Here is a 17,721-nt window from a genome sequence, read left to right on the forward strand (position 1 = left end):
ATAGCAGTCTTCTGGAAATACTATACAGTTACCAACAGGCTATATATATGACTGCAGACCTATGCGCATCTGGCTGGCTGGTTTATATGTGTGTACACCCATGTGGGGTGTGATGGATGACCAATTCAAGATTTACTATATTCACCATTGAATGGGATCTCCATATGCTTTGTCCTGGATGGCTTTATTCTATACACATCTTAAGCATCCGCATATGCCTATGGAAACAATCTACATGCAATAACGTTATGGCTCGCTGGTGCTATAACTTAAGTGGCTCTCTTTTTGCATATTATTTTGTATATCATCCGTGACATTGTTTGGGCTTTGTGGACAATTGCGGAACACAGCCATTTTTTGAATATGCTGCTTACTGCTTATGGTTCCATTTTGTATACTTTGATGTGATCATCCATGCGGTATAGGCTTCATGTACAACAAGTGTACTAAGGCTGTGGCTATCAGTCCCCGCTCCCTATATTCTATGAATAGCATATTGATCATATTGGTCACACCCTTCTATACTCTGTGAGTGGTTATAACCATATCCCCTTTTTTACACACTTTGGTTTCCTCGCAGTGATTGGTCAAGGGTGTTCCCAATAAAGTCTATTATATAGGAGCAGCACACCCCTTGGTGGTGATACAGTTAGCCCTATTTTTTGACCACATTGGTTGCACCATATCCTGCCCTCTGTGAGTGGTTATGATCATACTATTATCTTAACACAGCCGGGTCTCCTCACGGGTGCCGGATATTGGCGTTCCCAAGGCTCAAAATATTGGTTGCCTTAGGGTCCACAGCCATGTTTAAATACATGGCTTATGGATTTATTCTTTATTGGGCTCTATCATCTTAGGTATCCAACCTATGAACATCTGAGTGTGATTGGCCTTCGATGGCTTATCTTGACTTGATCTACATTGCTAATATGCTATTCTAGTAGGGACTTTTTCTTACTGTCCCAGACATTTGCAGCACATAGTATTGTCTTCTAACAATACATTATGCATATGACAGGCCAACTCCTGACATATTTTGATCATTTATGTGTGTGCCTTTTATCAAATTATCTAAAATAAAGTGCAGTTTTTGAGCAGCATATACTGGTTTTTGTTCCTTTCTCTTTGTTTTTTCAAAATGATTCATACCCTTCTCAATAATCAATAGAAAAGTCTTTATTGGCTATTACAGCAATTAAACGCTAACTAATTTGTACCTGATAACCTTCCTTCCTCCTCCCGGTCTCGTCTTCCAGGGAATTGTAGTATTTCAAAAGCCAGCTTACATACCGTGGCTGGGAATTGAACCCAGGTCTCAGTGTGTGGTAGGTAACTCACTTAACCACTATACCATTACTACATGCTGAAGCCAACCTAGCATGTACCATTATGATCTATCCAAGATAAAAATTAGCTTGCTTAAGGATTTTAGCATGTTTAAAGCCAACTCACATTGTGCTGGGAATAGAACCCAGGTCTGAGTGTGTGGTAGGTAACTCACTTAACCACTATACAACCACTAACCCTACATGCTGAAGCCAGCACAGCATGTACCATTATGATCAATCCAAGAGAAAAAATTAGCTTGCTTAAGGATTTGTAGCATGTCAAAAGCCAACTCACATTGGCTGGGAATAGAACCCAGGCCTACCGCTCTGTAGGCTGCTACCCTAACCATTATACCACCAACACTACATGCTGAAACTTCTTTGAGCAGACTTACTACCCTCCCTCCAAAAGACACACATACATCCCCATAAAATCATTCAACAGCAACTGCCTGCACAGTCTTTGTGGTACACAGTCTCTGTGGCACAATTGGTTAGCGTGTTTGGCTGTTAACTGCAAGGTTGGTGGTTCAAGCCCGCCCAGGCATGGCCTTGCCTTTTGTGTTCAACAGTTGTCCGAAGAGAACCCCAGATAGCCAGGTAGATTCATCTCTCTCTCTAGTAGGGATGGTCACCGCTTTCCGGGGAGGAGGGGAGAAGGGGAGGAAGGGATAATAGGGTCTATGGGCTACCATATAGGATAAACAAGGTTACTTTAGCGATTTCTTTTATTTTTCCGACGGAATCAGCTATTTCCAATTAGGCCCCGTTCAGACTGCAGAACGCAGACCACAGCGCATGCGGACCGCAACGCGTACGAACGCACGCCATCCGTGTTCGTATGCGTTGCGTGGCTGATCCCATCACTGAAAAGTGAATGGGACAGCCATGCGTTTTTACAAAAAATGCGTGCAGCATGCGTTCCCGGACCGCACAGGTCCGGAATGCATGCAGTGTGAACATCAGACATTGCACTCTATGCAATGTCTGATGTCGTGCGTGTCGGCCACCTGCACGCGTTTCCAAAACGCGGCTGGAAACGCGTGCAGTGTGAACGGGGCCTTACTCAGGATATTTATGATGCTTTAGAACAGCTTGGACTATTGGGAATGGTATAGAACTTTGGATTTTCCCACAGACTGTGACAGTTTTTGAAGGGTACGAATGGTTTTGGACTGGGCACTTTTTGCTCAAAAGTAAATAAAGCTGAGAAATTGTTTTTTCCCCCACAATAATGCCTCTTGTACATCATCTTATTATCTTTTGGGAGACACCTATGACATTTCCCATCAAAAAATTACTTGCTGGTTGAATAAAAGTAACTTTAAGTCAAAATTTGCCAGGGGTATGAATAATTATGGGCAGCACTGTACCTATGACAACCAATCAGAATTTTTGTTAAACCTGATTAGTCCTTCTTGACGGGTACCTTCTCAATTTTTCTTTGCACTCATCTTGATAAATCAGCCCCACAAACTCAATGCTGGTAAAATAGGGGGGGCGGGGAATAAAGAAACTGTGAGAGACTTTCTAAACTTATGAGGCATTTGTCAAAAAGTACGCTGATCACTGTGTATGTTTATAGCACTTGTAACGTTTGTGTTAGCAGGGCAAAGCTACTAGTGGAGCAGACAAAATGTGCACACAATTCTTAAAGTCCCAGCTGTCTGTAAGACAGTGGGCACTGCCATCTTTTCATACCACCCTATTGAAGTACAATTAATTGCACCATGGTATTTATTGTTTGCGGCTACATTTATTGTTAGATGAAAAATTACAAAATACAGTTATTTAACCCATTAGCAAGTTTAAAAGTTGCACTGCTTGACCTCAGTAGGCAGAACTGATTGTGCTGAAAATTCCTGGAATGCTTCGATGTCTCTCTGCTAGCAGAAAATATAGAAACTGAAAGCAGAAGTCCTCTGTTATTGTCTCACACTGCCCCTTAGAGACAAGTGGCCATAAATGCACATTACAGCACTACTAATAAGTAGCATGGAAATGTAAAAAATAAGAAATGAAAAAATGTGCTAAAATAAATTGGCCTGGAGCACTTGCAAGCCTCTAAATAAATTGGCTGCTAAAGGGTTAAAGCGGACCCAAACCAAAATATTTAGTTGCACCACTCTGACACATACAAAGATAAATAAACACTCCTTCAAGCCTATGAGCATTTCAGTGCATGCTTATCACCCTTCTCTTTTCATAACTAGGGTTATACAGGTGGCAGCCATTAGCAACTCCTGCATTGCCGGACACCTCCTACTCCACCAGTCTGCCGGATTCTGTCCCGACAATATGAAAGGAAGGGAGGGGTTCCTCCAAAAAAGGTAAAATATTTTATATTTGTCATCATGCAGCTGGATTATGGTTTAAGTTGATAAAAGTCACTTTTATGAATGAAGGTGACAATGTACTCATCCAGTGAAACTCCCACTAGCATCATACAATGACAGGCATATTACATGAGGTGCGTACACACATCAAATTTTGATTAGACAACTTTACCACTTCCTTCCAGTATAGAGGCCAACATATTTGTTTTTTTACACATCGAACATAGTGTACTGTAGGTAAGCTCTCCTCTACATGAAAGTGCACCGCAACGCACTGAAATGCAGGTAAAAGGTAAAATGAAAGTCTATGGACTTTTATTTTACCTTGGTTAACACAAAGTTTGGATTTTGCATTAAAAAAAACAACGCAGGAAAAGGGCTCTAGTGTGAAAGAGAAGTCAGCAATTAACCAATGAAAACTGAATGTGTGTACGCGCCCTTAATTAAAACAAAGATGCACATGTGATAAATGCTGGGAAAATAAATACAGAATATTGATATTTTCAAACTATCCATCAATTGTATTTGTACTTGTGCCACTGGTTGTCCCAATTGTAGAGTGTGTTGAGCTGCACATTTATCTATGCCCACATTATTGTATGTTTTTGTACTTTGTGCAGCGCTGTTGAAAATGTTGGTGCTATAGAAATAATAAAAAAAAATAATAGTATAGAGGCCAGTCGATGCAAGCTACTGCTATTAAACAGCAGGGGGCACTGCTGGATAAGTTTTCATAAAGAATGCGATAAGTTAAAAGCAAGAGCTATACAACAAAATCTGCCAGATGAACTTCTCCCACAATGCAATGGTCAAAACAACACATGCACGAGTATGGAAGAGTAATTGTACTTCAGATTTCTACTATCCAATGTCTGCTGAAGAAGGAAAATCAGCAGAAAACAAAGAACTGGCTTCTACGCGCATGTTGGGGTTTATGTCTCATTTTTAATGCAATACATCATGACACGGCAGTTTTGAACCACAAAAAAATGAAGTCTACATTCTAAATTATGAGTTGAAACGAGTATAAACGTGTGACAACAGATACCAGATCTATGGGGTATGTCTGTTACTCTGTAAAGCCGTGACCATAAGAAGGCTTAATGGGGCAACGATGTAGCAGAGATTATATTAATAAAAAGATATGAATTTGCCATGCAGCAACAAATGTCCAATACTTGGCTTACAATTGTTAGTATTTACCAGTGTCAACACCTTCTGCAGTGCTTTACTGAGTATATATAGTAATGACACTAAGGCCTTATTTCCACCGGTAGCCGCGGCTTCCATTCTCCTGCATATCTGCGGCCCCAGAGCCGTGCCATGCATGGATATAGTGATTTGGCTGCACACTACAATGAAATGGATAGGCAGCGTTTTCCCGTGCAGCATGCGGGAAACGCTGCAGATTCAGCCCGGAATAGGGCTTAGTGGAAATAGGCTCCTACTGTCCAAATCTAATCCCTGACATAATCTAAGGCCAATTTAAGGGGGAAGCCAATTAACCTATCTGTATGTTTTTGGGATGTGAGAAGGAAACTGGAGTGCCCGGAGGAAACCCACACAGACATGGGGAGAACATACAAACTCAATGTAGACAGTGCCCTGGCTGGGATTCAAACCAGGGAACCAGTGCTGCATGTCCAGAGTACTATCCACTATGCCACCGTGGTTACAAAGCAGACAATGGGCATTATTAACAAAGCTTTTTCACCTGTTTTTACCTTATCTATGTTACTTTTTTAAGCTCACAAAGAGAAAAAATATAATATAATTAAGGTAAGAAAAATAATATTGAAATAAAGTTAATCAGGTATCACATACTTTGATTATTTTGCTTGCATATTTATTTATTTTATTATTTATTTATATAGCACCAACAGATTACGCAGCGTTGTACATATAGTAGTATATTGTCTTGTCACCAACTGTCCATCAGAGGAGCTCGCAATCTAGTCCCTACCACAGTCATATGTCTATGTATGTATCATGTAGTGCATGTAGCAAAGTCTAGGGCCAATATAGAGGGAAGACAATTAACTTATCTATATGTTTTTGGGATGTGGGAGGAAACCGAGTGCATGGATGAAACCCAAACAGACATGGGGAGAACATACAAATTCCTTGCAGATGTTGACCTGGCTGGGATTCAAACCATCGTACTGCCCAATGTGGTGAAAGGTAATCTTTATCGATTAGGTGATAAATAAGCCATTTATGAGAAGTTTTGTGAATAGAGCCCAATGGCTACAAATCACCAAGCATTACTGCATGCAGTAATGCAGAAATCAGTTAATTTTACAGAACATTTAGTGGAATGTCAATTCACTAAGGCTGTTACCGCATGGCAAGCTGAAATTTCCAACCAGTGAGGTAAACTACCGATTTGTGCAATAAATACATCAACACTGTAATGCTGGGGGGGGGTCATACTTTTCTGACTACCCAGCGCAACAAGGCTAATGGAAGAGGCTACACAGGCTGCCCAGAGCAACTGCAGCTCTGGGCTTCCGATATCGCTACAAATAAGACGCAATGGCAGCGCAGTGTGATGTTGCGCTGCCTTAGCGATAGCAAGCACTCAGACAGGTACAAGACAGGACTATAGATTGGAGCGTAACTAGTAGCAACCGCAGCTCACAGTCACGTCCACAGAAGCAGAGCAAGCAGGCTAACAAAAGTCCCCTGCAAGCATCCACACAGGCAAGACTACAGGAAAGAACGTAACTAATAGCAACACAAATATGCTAGCTAAGCACGGGTGGTCACGATAAGCGCAACCTATCGAAACGTGCTAAACTGACTAACTAACACAGTAACTGAAAAATCTCTGTGGCTCAAATAAAGAAAATAACAAACGACTCAACTACTGGATAAATATATATTAGCACGTCTGCATACATATTTATCAAGAACTAGCTAAAGCACATGTAATGGTAATTAACAAGACAGACAGACAGACAGACGGAATGCTCAGCCAATCTAGTCGCTGTTTCAGCGACGGCAACATTCACACTGAGATAGACAAGACTAACAGGTAGGAGCGAACTAATGGCAACCGCTGCTTTAATTCACCCTCAAGAACAAGGCAAGAAGGAATACTACCAGTCACCAACCTGGTGCTGGCAGAATCTATCAGGATCAGAAGGCTTTCACTGAGCCCCCCCAGATCAGCAAACATCCAGCAGACATGACAATACAGAGCAAGGCATTATACATTTACAATAACAACTTTCACAACATAGACCCAACGACAACTCAGAGAGCTGAATGCTATGATGGGCGAGGTCTAAAAAGGGAGGCAGACTTTTATGCTGGCATTGACCAATGGATGCAAGTATGCAAATCTCCACACAGCTGAATGGTAATCATTCAATCCTGAGCTGGCTTGATTACCATTTGCTAGCTGGTTGTGAATGCAAAGGACTCCCATAGGAAATACATGCAGTATTATGTAACAACATGCCTGCAGGAAATCCAGGGCTATCTGGCCGCAGCACAGCTGCAGCAAGCAATTTGTGGAATGATGACAGCATCCTGAGATGCCCAGAACTGCAGAGCAATTTCAAATGACAATGTGACTCATTGCGAATGCACAACCGAATGGAGGCAGACAAGCCAGAACTGTCCGTTTGCGGCTCCACCGCAACGGAAAGAACACGCCACAGGAGGAATTCTTACAAACACATTTCAGTACATTTCAATTCACAAAGATTAAAACATGCAGTAAAACCAAGAGGGATGTTAGGTATTTATCTCCAGATCTGATCTGTCGGAAACTAGAAAACAGCATGCAATATCATAGACAGACAGCAGAGAGCCAATACAAAGAGCTTTCCCCTCTTGTGTCTCACCCCATTTGATCCAATGCACTTGCAGGTGGGACTTCAGAACAGCAGAGCAGGAGAAGAAGACATTCAAAGAGGCTTTTCTGTATAACTTTAGATGTGCAGATCTACCTAGTGATGCACAGAAGAGTGGCCTGTTGTGGCATGTTTACACATCAAGTGTTGCAGGAAGCCTTTTCCTCTCTGTAACAGGACACAGGAAAGGCTGATGCAGACCAGTCTGCACAGCCTGCTGTAGAAACGTCTTCCACTGGTGAGACTTCTACATATCAAACAGGGCTTGGTGAATTCAAGCAAAATTGTTCAGTAGATTACCAAACTTCTACCACACCTGTGAAATCTTTGTGAAAAAAAAAAAAACATCTAAAATACCGAATGCGGTATTTTACTATTTTACCGACCTGATTTTTTTTTTCCTAATCGAACAGCCCTTTGTGAATTGTAGCCAATGCCTGGTCATAGCTGACAACCAAGTTAGTGGACCTGTTATGTCACCTAAGGGATATATTGTAGGCAACTGAATGGGGTAGCAAAGCAGAACTACAAATCAAAAACTAGAGTTCTGCAGGAAGGTTCAGGACTGACAGGATACACATAAGCACAGCCAAACTCTCTGGTAGGATACACTTTATTGCAGGCAAAATCTTTGGTATGACCTGAATTGTCAGCGTAAGGGTAACTACAAGATTTTTGGTCAGACAATTATTAACATAGTTGATTTATATAGTACTATCATCTTCAATTGCACAGTACTGAGTAAAAAAAAAGCATGGATACATAAAAAACAAACAATGGTACAAAAATACATAAATGGTATAAAATATATAATAAATTACAGTGACAGCTGTATAGTGATTAACAAAATATACAACAACATACAAAACACAAACGGGAGAGAGCCCTGCCTTTGAAAGCTCACAATCTAATGCCTGGTACACACCATGCAATTTCCAAACAGATCGACAGGTCGAATCAATATTTTCCAACAGGTCCAATCTGATTTACGATGGTTTTTCTGAACGATTTTCCAATCACTTCAGTACAAAACCTGATCAGACCTGATGGAAATTGTTGTGTGGATAGGTAGAAGCCCACTTTAAGATAAATGTGAGCAACATATTTACAGATTAGACAGACGCTTTACAATTGGAAACATTAACTGGCTGCCCTCAACAAGCTACTTACACTTTAGGAACAGGACCACATCCTTTCTGGAAGAGATTAGCAGTCATTACTGTTAATTAGTGGTCATTTAGCCTTCATTTGGGTTAGTGGTTCTGACCCTGGGGAGAGAGAGGTCTCCTCTGATGTTTCTGTCACTTAATGTGTGTGGTGCTGATACAGCAGAAGTAGAGAGAGAATGTACTGAGTGAGTGTGTGTCACCACAGAGTCTGTACAATGTGTGCGCAGTGATCATTACAGCGCATGCAGCTACACTGCTATAAACAAGGATTTAGTGCTCTTTTCCACTGCAAATTTAAAGTGGAGAATGCAGCTGGTTTCTCTCTTCGCTTGCTCTGTAATTTGTGGTGCGATTGAAAAGTCCCAATCAAATCAAAGATGGCTTTATTGGCATGACCAAGATTCATTACAGGTATTGCCAAAGCAAGGGGAAAAGGGGGACATGGAAGGAGGGTGGGGTAGGGGGCCAATGGCTAAGCAGTCTGTGGACATTTTTTAGGTTTACAGTTCCGTTATGCTCCTCTCAGTCTGTGGCATGCTGTGACATAGCGTGCAGCGATTGTCACTGTGGATTCCTCTTCCCCCAGTAGGATATAGGTTTTTCTCTCATCTTCTAATGTGAGAAAGTCTGGGAATAGTTCCAACAATTTCTTAAAGTAAGTGTCCCTGGTTGCAGTATATTTGGGGCAGTGCAATGGCTTTCATACTCAAGGGTCTTCTGCTCACAGTGTTGGCATAGTCTCTCCTCCCTGGGTTTGTACGTCTGTCTGTCTCACAGACTCTATTTCGAGGTTGTGAGCACTCAATCTGTAGACACTCAGGATTCTCCTCTCTTGAGAGTTTTGGAGCTTTTCCAGGTATGGGGCCATTTTATATTCTCTTTGTAGAGACTGGTATATTGTTAGCTTTTGTGTGTTTTATTTCACACCTCCATTTTTCCACATAGTCCACTTTGCTCTTGGCTGTGGTGTGTTTCATCTGGATTTTTGTTATGACCTGTGGGTCAGGGGTTGGAGTGAGCAATCAACTGCACTGAATGGCAATTGCACTACAAATGCAGCAAGCAGTGAAAAGAAGCATGCACTCACCAAATCAAACTCTGCCCTTAAAAAAATAAAATAAAAAAAAGATTTAAAGTGACCCTTAATTGTGGAAAAAAGCTGAGTTGTACTTACCTGGTGCTGAGGTCCCTTGGCATCCTCCAGGGGTGCTCCGTAGTGCCGCTGTGGCAGCCGGGTAGCATGAAAAAGCAGCCGGGTGGTGAGCAACCGGGGGAATGCTGGGTTGGTGCAACCTTGCTAACAGCATAGGAAGATAAGGAGTTGAGCTGATGACAGCCGGGTGCTCACCAAAATTAGCTCACCAAAGAGCCTGGGGAGAACACAGAGTAGACCGGGAGGACGCCGAGGTACCTCAGATGCTACCGGGAAGGGGGGGCTGGAAAAAGCCCCAGGTGAGTAACACTCAACTACTTTGCCTGCTTTAACACATGCTATCTTGTGCTGCTGGTCTGTCTTTTATGAAGCTGGTATATATGCACAGAGTGCAAATACAGCAATTCTACCTAATCTGTGATAGGTGGAAGGATAGGTGGTATGTGCCCCCTCTTCTTACATGACTGTTTGCTTTCAATTGACCACTTCCCTCATCACTGGCATTTCCCTTATTTAAGACCCAGCAGAATGAACAAGGCTGCCAATGTTGGTGTACCTGCTCTCGTCCTCCGATTCTCATCCAGTCACTTAGGAGACCCCTTTTTATCCCCAGTGACAGGTTACTTGGCAGTAAAGAAGGGGGGCAATACAGATGGCAGGGGCAGCCGAAAATAGGACAAGTATTGTGCATTGCAAGGGGAGGGCAGATGTGTCCAGCAGCAAAACTCCTAGGTCTAGACTAGACTGCAGCCACCTGCCACAGGGCACCCTCACCTCCAGGGAGATAGCTCCACCCCGGTACTATATAGATAACAGTAGCCCCTGATACTATATAGATAATAGTATTTATAGTAAAGTCTGTCCCCTAATCAAGACAACTGGCCAAACTGGTTGTGCACAAAACTTAATATTGGGGGTTTTAGGACCAAACAACATTTAAAGGTAAAAGTCAGCTTTTAATTGGCACTATACAGAGTCCATATTCCAATAATACAAAAATGAAAATACTCAATAAAAATGGTGTGACAATTATTGGTGTTAGAGATACAGAGTGCCCAGCAAGCTCATTGTGGGGGCTAAATAGGACCAAAAGCCCGCTTACTAAAACGCTATGCAAAACAGAAATGTGCCTCCTTAAAACAGAAGGTATTTACGATTATTCAGGTTGGAGTGAGTACATGACGTGTCCCACAATGCATCACTGCTGTATATGCAAATCATCTTTGTCGTCCCTGAAAGTCAAACTCCTCCAAAACAGCTAGAATGCAATGAGGTGTCAGCTTAGTAAAGCAGTAGGATTAGCCATACTATGCCAGGGGAAAAAAAACACATATGTAAGTAGATAAATACTTGATCTACTTACATAACACATGTATTGTACCGTCCACATTTTGATTTCAGTGAATTTTATATAGTAAATGAAGAGAATTATGTTCCTGGTGGGAACCATGTCTTATGCCTACAGTTTGAGGCTAAATACTGATGTCATTTCTTCCCTTAACTTTTTTTCTTTTCTCTTCCAATCGCCGTGTCACCTCAGCCTTGCTTGTAAACACAAGTAAGCAGAGGATCATGTTTCAGCTAGGCAGGGAAATAAAGGGAAGAGGAGGAATATATTATAGATAAAAAGAACCTCCAGCATGCAACTGAATGGCAATGGCTATTAAAAGGCCAGTGCTCCTAAGGTATGTGATAACTCCAAACCATAACAGCAGAAAAAGTTTTGAATGTAGGATTAGCATCTTTATCCCTTAATACACTCAATATTATAGAGCCTAATCCAACATACATACCGACTGTTTAAGACTGGTTGGTCCTCATCAGCGCATTATTGAAATTCGGAAACCCGAACTTGCCCATCACCACACTTCAGCACCCAGACATGTAGACAGAGCCGGGAGAGGTAACTTATTTGCTCTTAACACACCTCACAAGCCTGATGTCCGAATTTGGGTTTCCGGATTTCAATAACCTGAATTCAAACATGAACACTAACAATCTATCTTGTGAAGAAAAGTCTGGCGCACATTTCACAGCTCACAGGCTTTTCTCTTCAGAGGCAAATAGTCTTTTCATTCAAGCACCACTTCAGTGTATTCAATGTACCACGAGCACAAGGCCAACGCTAATAAGGCTATTCAATAAAATTCTATACACAATAAGGCCTCTTGCACACTGCAAGTGATTCCGATTCAGATTCCGCTTTTTAATCAGTTTTTACATCCGATTCAGATTCTGATTTGCAGTGTGCAGGGAGCAAACTGCAAATCGGAATCTGAATGGGATGTAAAAACTGATTAAAAAGCGGAATCTGAATCTGAATCACTTGCAGTGTGCAAGAGGCCTCAAAGAGATGAGAAAACAATTTGTAGTACCCAAAATGAAGCAGTGTAGGCGAGTGAGATCCATCACCAAACAGTGTCTGGCTAGGCCATACTGAACAGACACTACCTAGTACACCTGTACCTCTACACCACTAAAGACTCAGGCTGCCCATTATACACCTTTGATTGTACAATATTGTCCTATCTTACCAAATTGTATGTCATAGAAGAAGACTAAAGAGATGACAATATAGTGTACTTTGAAAAGTGTCTATGCGTAGTCGATAATACTGTACAGACTGAGCAAGTTTATATAACCAATACTATATGGTGCATGACTAGGTTTACTCACCTATCATCTGTTATCCATAAGGCCCTGTTCCCACTTGAGCTGAGAACAGACATTTTCACTCATCGCAAAACTGAGAGTGATCGGATTGACTTAAAGGGATACTGTAGGGGGGGGGGGGGGGGGGGGGGGGGTCGGGGGAAAATGACTTGAACTTACCCAGGGCTTCTAATGGTCCCCCACAGGCATCCTGTGCCCGCGCAGTCACTCACCGATGCTCCGGCCCCGCCTCTGGTTTACTTCTGGAATTTCAGACTTTAAAGTCAGAAAACCACTGTGCCTGCGTTGCTGTGTCCTCGATCCCGCTGATGTCATCAGGAGCATACTGCGCAGGCCTAATATGGTCTGTGTCTGCGTAGTACGCTCCTGGTGACATCAGCGGGATTGAGGACATGGCAACGTAGGCACAGTGGTTTTCTGACTTTAAAGTCTGAAATTCCAGAAGTGAACCGGAGGCGGGGCCGGAGCATCGGTGAGTGTCTGCGCGGGCACAGGATGTCTGCGGGGGGACCATTAGAAGCCCCGGGTAAGTTCAACTCATTTTCCCCAGACCCCCCTACAGTATCCCTTTAAGCCTTAGAGCCCTTTTCCCCTATATCAGTTGCTGTCAGTTATAACTGAAAGGACAACTGATGTGCAAGGTGATGTCCATGTTTTCATATGGCTCAGTTACATTAAATGCATTTTAACTGAAAGCTTTTTCACAATGCACTACTATGGAAAGTTAAAACACATCAGTATTTCAGCGTATAGTATAAAAGAGGCCTATATCTGCAGGGAGTGGAAGGAAAAGCTGCAACATAGCACTGCTGGAGCAATGTACTGTAGTATATGCCTACACAATGTAATGGAGACATGCTGGTAAACAATGTAGGCTAAACCAGGAAGCAGAACAGCACAATAACAACTAGTCAATCAGAAAACTTCAAATCAATCTAGTGATCATGTGTCATTCACCCAGTCGTACAAGAAGCATAATGGCTGCCGCTAGACGTGTTGTTGTCCGATATCACCTGACACGACATCAGCCCCTTCAGATCAAATTTTATTCCCTCCAGCCCCCCGCTGTGCCATGTAATATAAATATCAGTAGAGGGAAACCTCTGCATAGTCCAGAGTCTTCTCCGATCTTCCTACGCGCCTCAGTTTCTTCACTGCAACCATATAAAAGTCTTCAACAATAATGTTGGAAATGATGCTCACAGTCGCACTCTACACCATGTATAAGCGCTGCCGCACTGCTTAGGCACAAACTATGGTCCAGGGTTGCGCAGTATCACAGAGACACCCGTGCATGGCTTTCTACTCCGTGCAAAGAGCTTCACAACAGGCAGTGGTGTCATTGGGGAGGATCGAGGAAGCCTCCAGATGTTCCTCTCTACAGTAGCATCTTCCCTTTTATTTTCTTTAAGGTTTACTTTAAATCAACTGACTAGTTCCTATAATTCCATGGAAGGCTACCCCAGCAATGGGAAGCAGGGCCAGCTTTATTTGCTGTGACCACAGTTGTTTCAGAGAGTGAAATTTACACTGAACTGCTTGGAGATAAACACAAACATAAGCCTACCTTAATCATCTTTAGCAGGCTGTGCAGGTCCTCTACCTCATCACCTTCTTGTGGGGTATAGCCTCGTCCTGTGTTCAGGCTGGTTCCAGAGAGTGTGGCACGATAGAGTGGTAGCCCCATGGCCTCTGCGTACAGGTCTAATGCGTGGTATCCTACAGTTTGATACATGTAGCTGTCCAATTCATCCACTGCATAGAGAAACCCACCAGTTAGGAATGGTAAAAACAAACAGACACTAATTCACAACAAAAAGTCTAGCTTATTAGAGGCTTCAAATGCGAATGCCCCATATGACATGAGTATTTGGTAAATTACCTCCATTGATACACAATAAAAATAATAGAGATACCCTGTACTGCTCAATCAAGATGGTAAGCTGTATTGGCTCCCCAGCAGATAAACCAGAGTATGATCTCATCTGACCATAACAACTTCTTTCCTTATTGCCTTCTTGGAATCTTCTAGGAGACTTGATGTGTCCCTTCTTATGGTTTTCTTTTCTATGTTTGTTTCTTGCAGCCTTCCCATACAGGCCACATTTGTAGGGCACTGGTAACATTTTCACATGCCCACAATCTCCACTCTGCCTTTAAGACGAAGAAGCTTGTACATTAATAAAGGCAAAAGAACCCTTAAAGGGATACTGGGGGGGGGGGGGGGGGGGGGGGGGGGGTGGTCGGGGGAAAATGAGTTGAAGTTACCCGGGGCTTCTAATGGTCCCCCGCAGACATCCTGTGCCCGCGCAGCCACTCACTGATGCTCTGGCCCCGTCTCCGGTTCACTTCTGGAATTTCAGACTTTAAAGTCTGAAAACCACTGCACCTGCGTTGCCATGTCCTCAATCCTGCTGATGGCACCAGGGGCGTACTGCGCAGGCCCAGTATAGTCTGTGCCTCCGGCGTGTGCTCCTGGTGACATCAGGGGAAGCGAGGACACGGCAACGCAGGCGTAGTGGTTTTCAGACTTTAAAGCCTGAAATTCCAGAAGTGAACCGGAGGCGGGCCCGGAGCATCGGTGAGTGGCTGCACGGGCACAGGATGCCTGCGGGGGACCATTAGAAGCCCCGGGTAAGTTCAACTCATTTCCCCCCGACCCCCCTACAGTATCCCTTTAACCACTTGAGGACCTAGGGCTTTCTACCCCTTAAGGACCGGCCACTTTTTTTTCATTCAGACCACTGCAGCTTTCACGGTTTATTGCTCGCTCATACAACCTACCACCTAAATGAATTTTGGCTCCTTTTCTTGTCACTAATAAAGCTTTCTTTTGGTGCTATTTGATTGCTCCTGCGATTTTTACTTTTTATTATATTCATCAAAAAAGACGTGAATTTTGGCAAAAAAATGATTTTTTTAACTTTCTGTGCTGCCATTTTTCAAATAAAGTAAAATTTCTGTATACATGCAGCGTGAAAAATGTGGACAAACATGTTTTTGATAAAAAAAAAAAAACATTCAGTGTATATTTATTGGTTTGGGTAAAAGTTATAGCGTTTACAAACTATGGTGCAAAAAGTGAATTCTCCCATTTTCAAGCATCTCTGACTTTTCTGACCCCCTGTCATGTTTCATGAGGGGCTAGAATTCCAGGATAGTATAAATACCCCCCAATTGACCCCATTTTGGAAAGAAGACATCCCAAAGTATTCACTGAGAGGCATAGTGAGTTCATAGAAGATATTATTTTTTGTCACAAGTAAGCGGAAAATGACACTTTGTGAGAAGAAAAAAAAAAAAAAAAGTTTCCATTTCTTCTAACTTGCGACAAAAAAAAATGAAATCTGCCATGGACTCACCATGCCCCTCTCTGAATACCTTGAAGGGTCTACTTTCCAAAATGGGGTCATTTGTGGGGTGTGTTTACTGTCCTGACATTTTGGGGGGTGCTAAATTGTAAGCACCCCTGTAAAGCCTAAAGGTGCTCATTGGACTTTGGACCCCTTAGCGCAGTTAGGCTGCAAAAAAAGTGCCACACATGTGGTATTGCCGTACTCAGGAGAAGTAGTATAATGTGTTTTGGGGTGTATTTTTACACATACCCATGCTGGGTGGGAGAAATATCTCTGTAAATGACAATTTGTTAATTTTTTTTACACACAATTGTCCATTTACAGAGATCTTTCTCCCACTCAGCATGGGTATGTGTAAAAATACACCACAAAACACATTATACTACTTCTCCTGAGTACGGCGATACCATATGTGTGGCACTTTTTTGCACCCTAACTGCGCTAAAGGGCCCAAAGTCCAATGAGTACCTTTAGGATTTCACAGGTCATTTTGAGAAATTTCGTTTCAAGACTACTCCTCACGGTTTAGGGCCCCTAAAATGCCAGGGCAGTATAGGAACCCCACAAATGACCCCATTTTAGAAAGAAGACACCCCAAGGTATTCCGTTAGGAGTATGGTGAGTTCATAGAAGATTTTATTTTTTGTCAAAAGTTAGCGGAAAATGACACTTTGTGAAAAAACACAATTAAAATCAATTTCCGCTAACTTGTGTCAAAAAATAAAATCTTCTATGAACTCGCCATACTACTAACGGAATACCTTGGGGTGTCTTCTTTCTAAAATGGGGTCATTTGTGGGGTTCCTATACTGCCCTGGCATTTAAGGGGCCCTAAACCGTGAGGAGTAGTTTTGAAACGAAATTTCTCAAAATGACCTGTGAAATCCTAAAGGTACTCATTGGACTTTGGGCCCTTTAGCGCAGTTAGGGTGCAAAAAAGTGCCACACATGTGGTATCGCCGTACTCAGGAGAAGTAGTACAATGTGTTTTGGGGTGTATTTTTACACATACCCATGCTGGGTGGGAGAAATACCTCTGTAAATGGACAATTGTGTGTAAAAAAATCAAAAGATTGTCATTTACAGAGGTATTTCTCCCACCCAGCATGGGTATGTGTAAAAATACACCCCAAAACACATTATACTACTTCTCCCGAGTACGGCAATACCACATGTGTGGCACTTTTTTGCACCCTAACTGCGCTAAAGGGCCCAAAGTCCAATGAGTACCTTTAGGATTTCACAGGTCATTTTTGTTTCAAGACTACTCCTCACGGTTTAGGGCCCCTAAAATGCCAGGGCAGTATAGGAACCCCACTAATGACCCCATTTTACAAAGAAGACACCCCAAGGTATTCCGTTAGGAGTATGGTGAGTTCATAGAAGATTTTATTTTTTGCCACAAGTTAGCGGAAATTGATTTGAATTGTTTTTCTTCACAAAGTGTCATATTCCACTAACTTGTGACAAAAAATAAAATCTTCTATGAACTCACCATACTCCTAACGGAATACCTTTGGGTGTCTCCTTTCTAGAATGGGGTCATTTGTGGGGTTCCTATACTGCCCTGGCATTTTAGGGGCCCTAAACCGCGAGGAGTAGTCTTGAAACTAAATGTCGCAAAATGACCTGTGAAATCCTAAAGGTACTCATTGGACTTTGGGCCCCTTAGCGCACTTAGGGTGTAAAAAAGTGCCACACATGTGGTACCGCCGTACTCAGGAGATGTAGTATAATGTGTTTTGTGGTGTATTTTTACACATACCCATGCTGGGTGGTAGAAATATCTCTGTACATGACAATTGTTTGATTTTTTTTTACACACAATTGTCCATTTACA

The 17,721-nt window shown here is 42.5% G+C and overlaps 1 protein-coding gene across 1 annotated transcript in view; it reads right to left on the minus strand.

The window, feature by feature from the left end:
* Positions 1 to 17,721, minus strand: part of DPH6 (diphthamine biosynthesis 6) — a 138,472-nt gene that overhangs the window by 111,701 nt on the left and 9,050 nt on the right. The window contains exon 3 of the mRNA XM_068251796.1: positions 14,093 to 14,280. Within this exon, the coding sequence (XP_068107897.1) occupies positions 14,093 to 14,280 (188 nt within the window). The remainder of the gene's footprint in view (positions 1 to 14,092; positions 14,281 to 17,721) is intronic.

This window comes from Hyperolius riggenbachi, chromosome 9 (assembly GCF_040937935.1).
Source record: "Hyperolius riggenbachi isolate aHypRig1 chromosome 9, aHypRig1.pri, whole genome shotgun sequence".
Taxonomy (NCBI): domain Eukaryota; kingdom Metazoa; phylum Chordata; class Amphibia; order Anura; family Hyperoliidae; genus Hyperolius; species Hyperolius riggenbachi.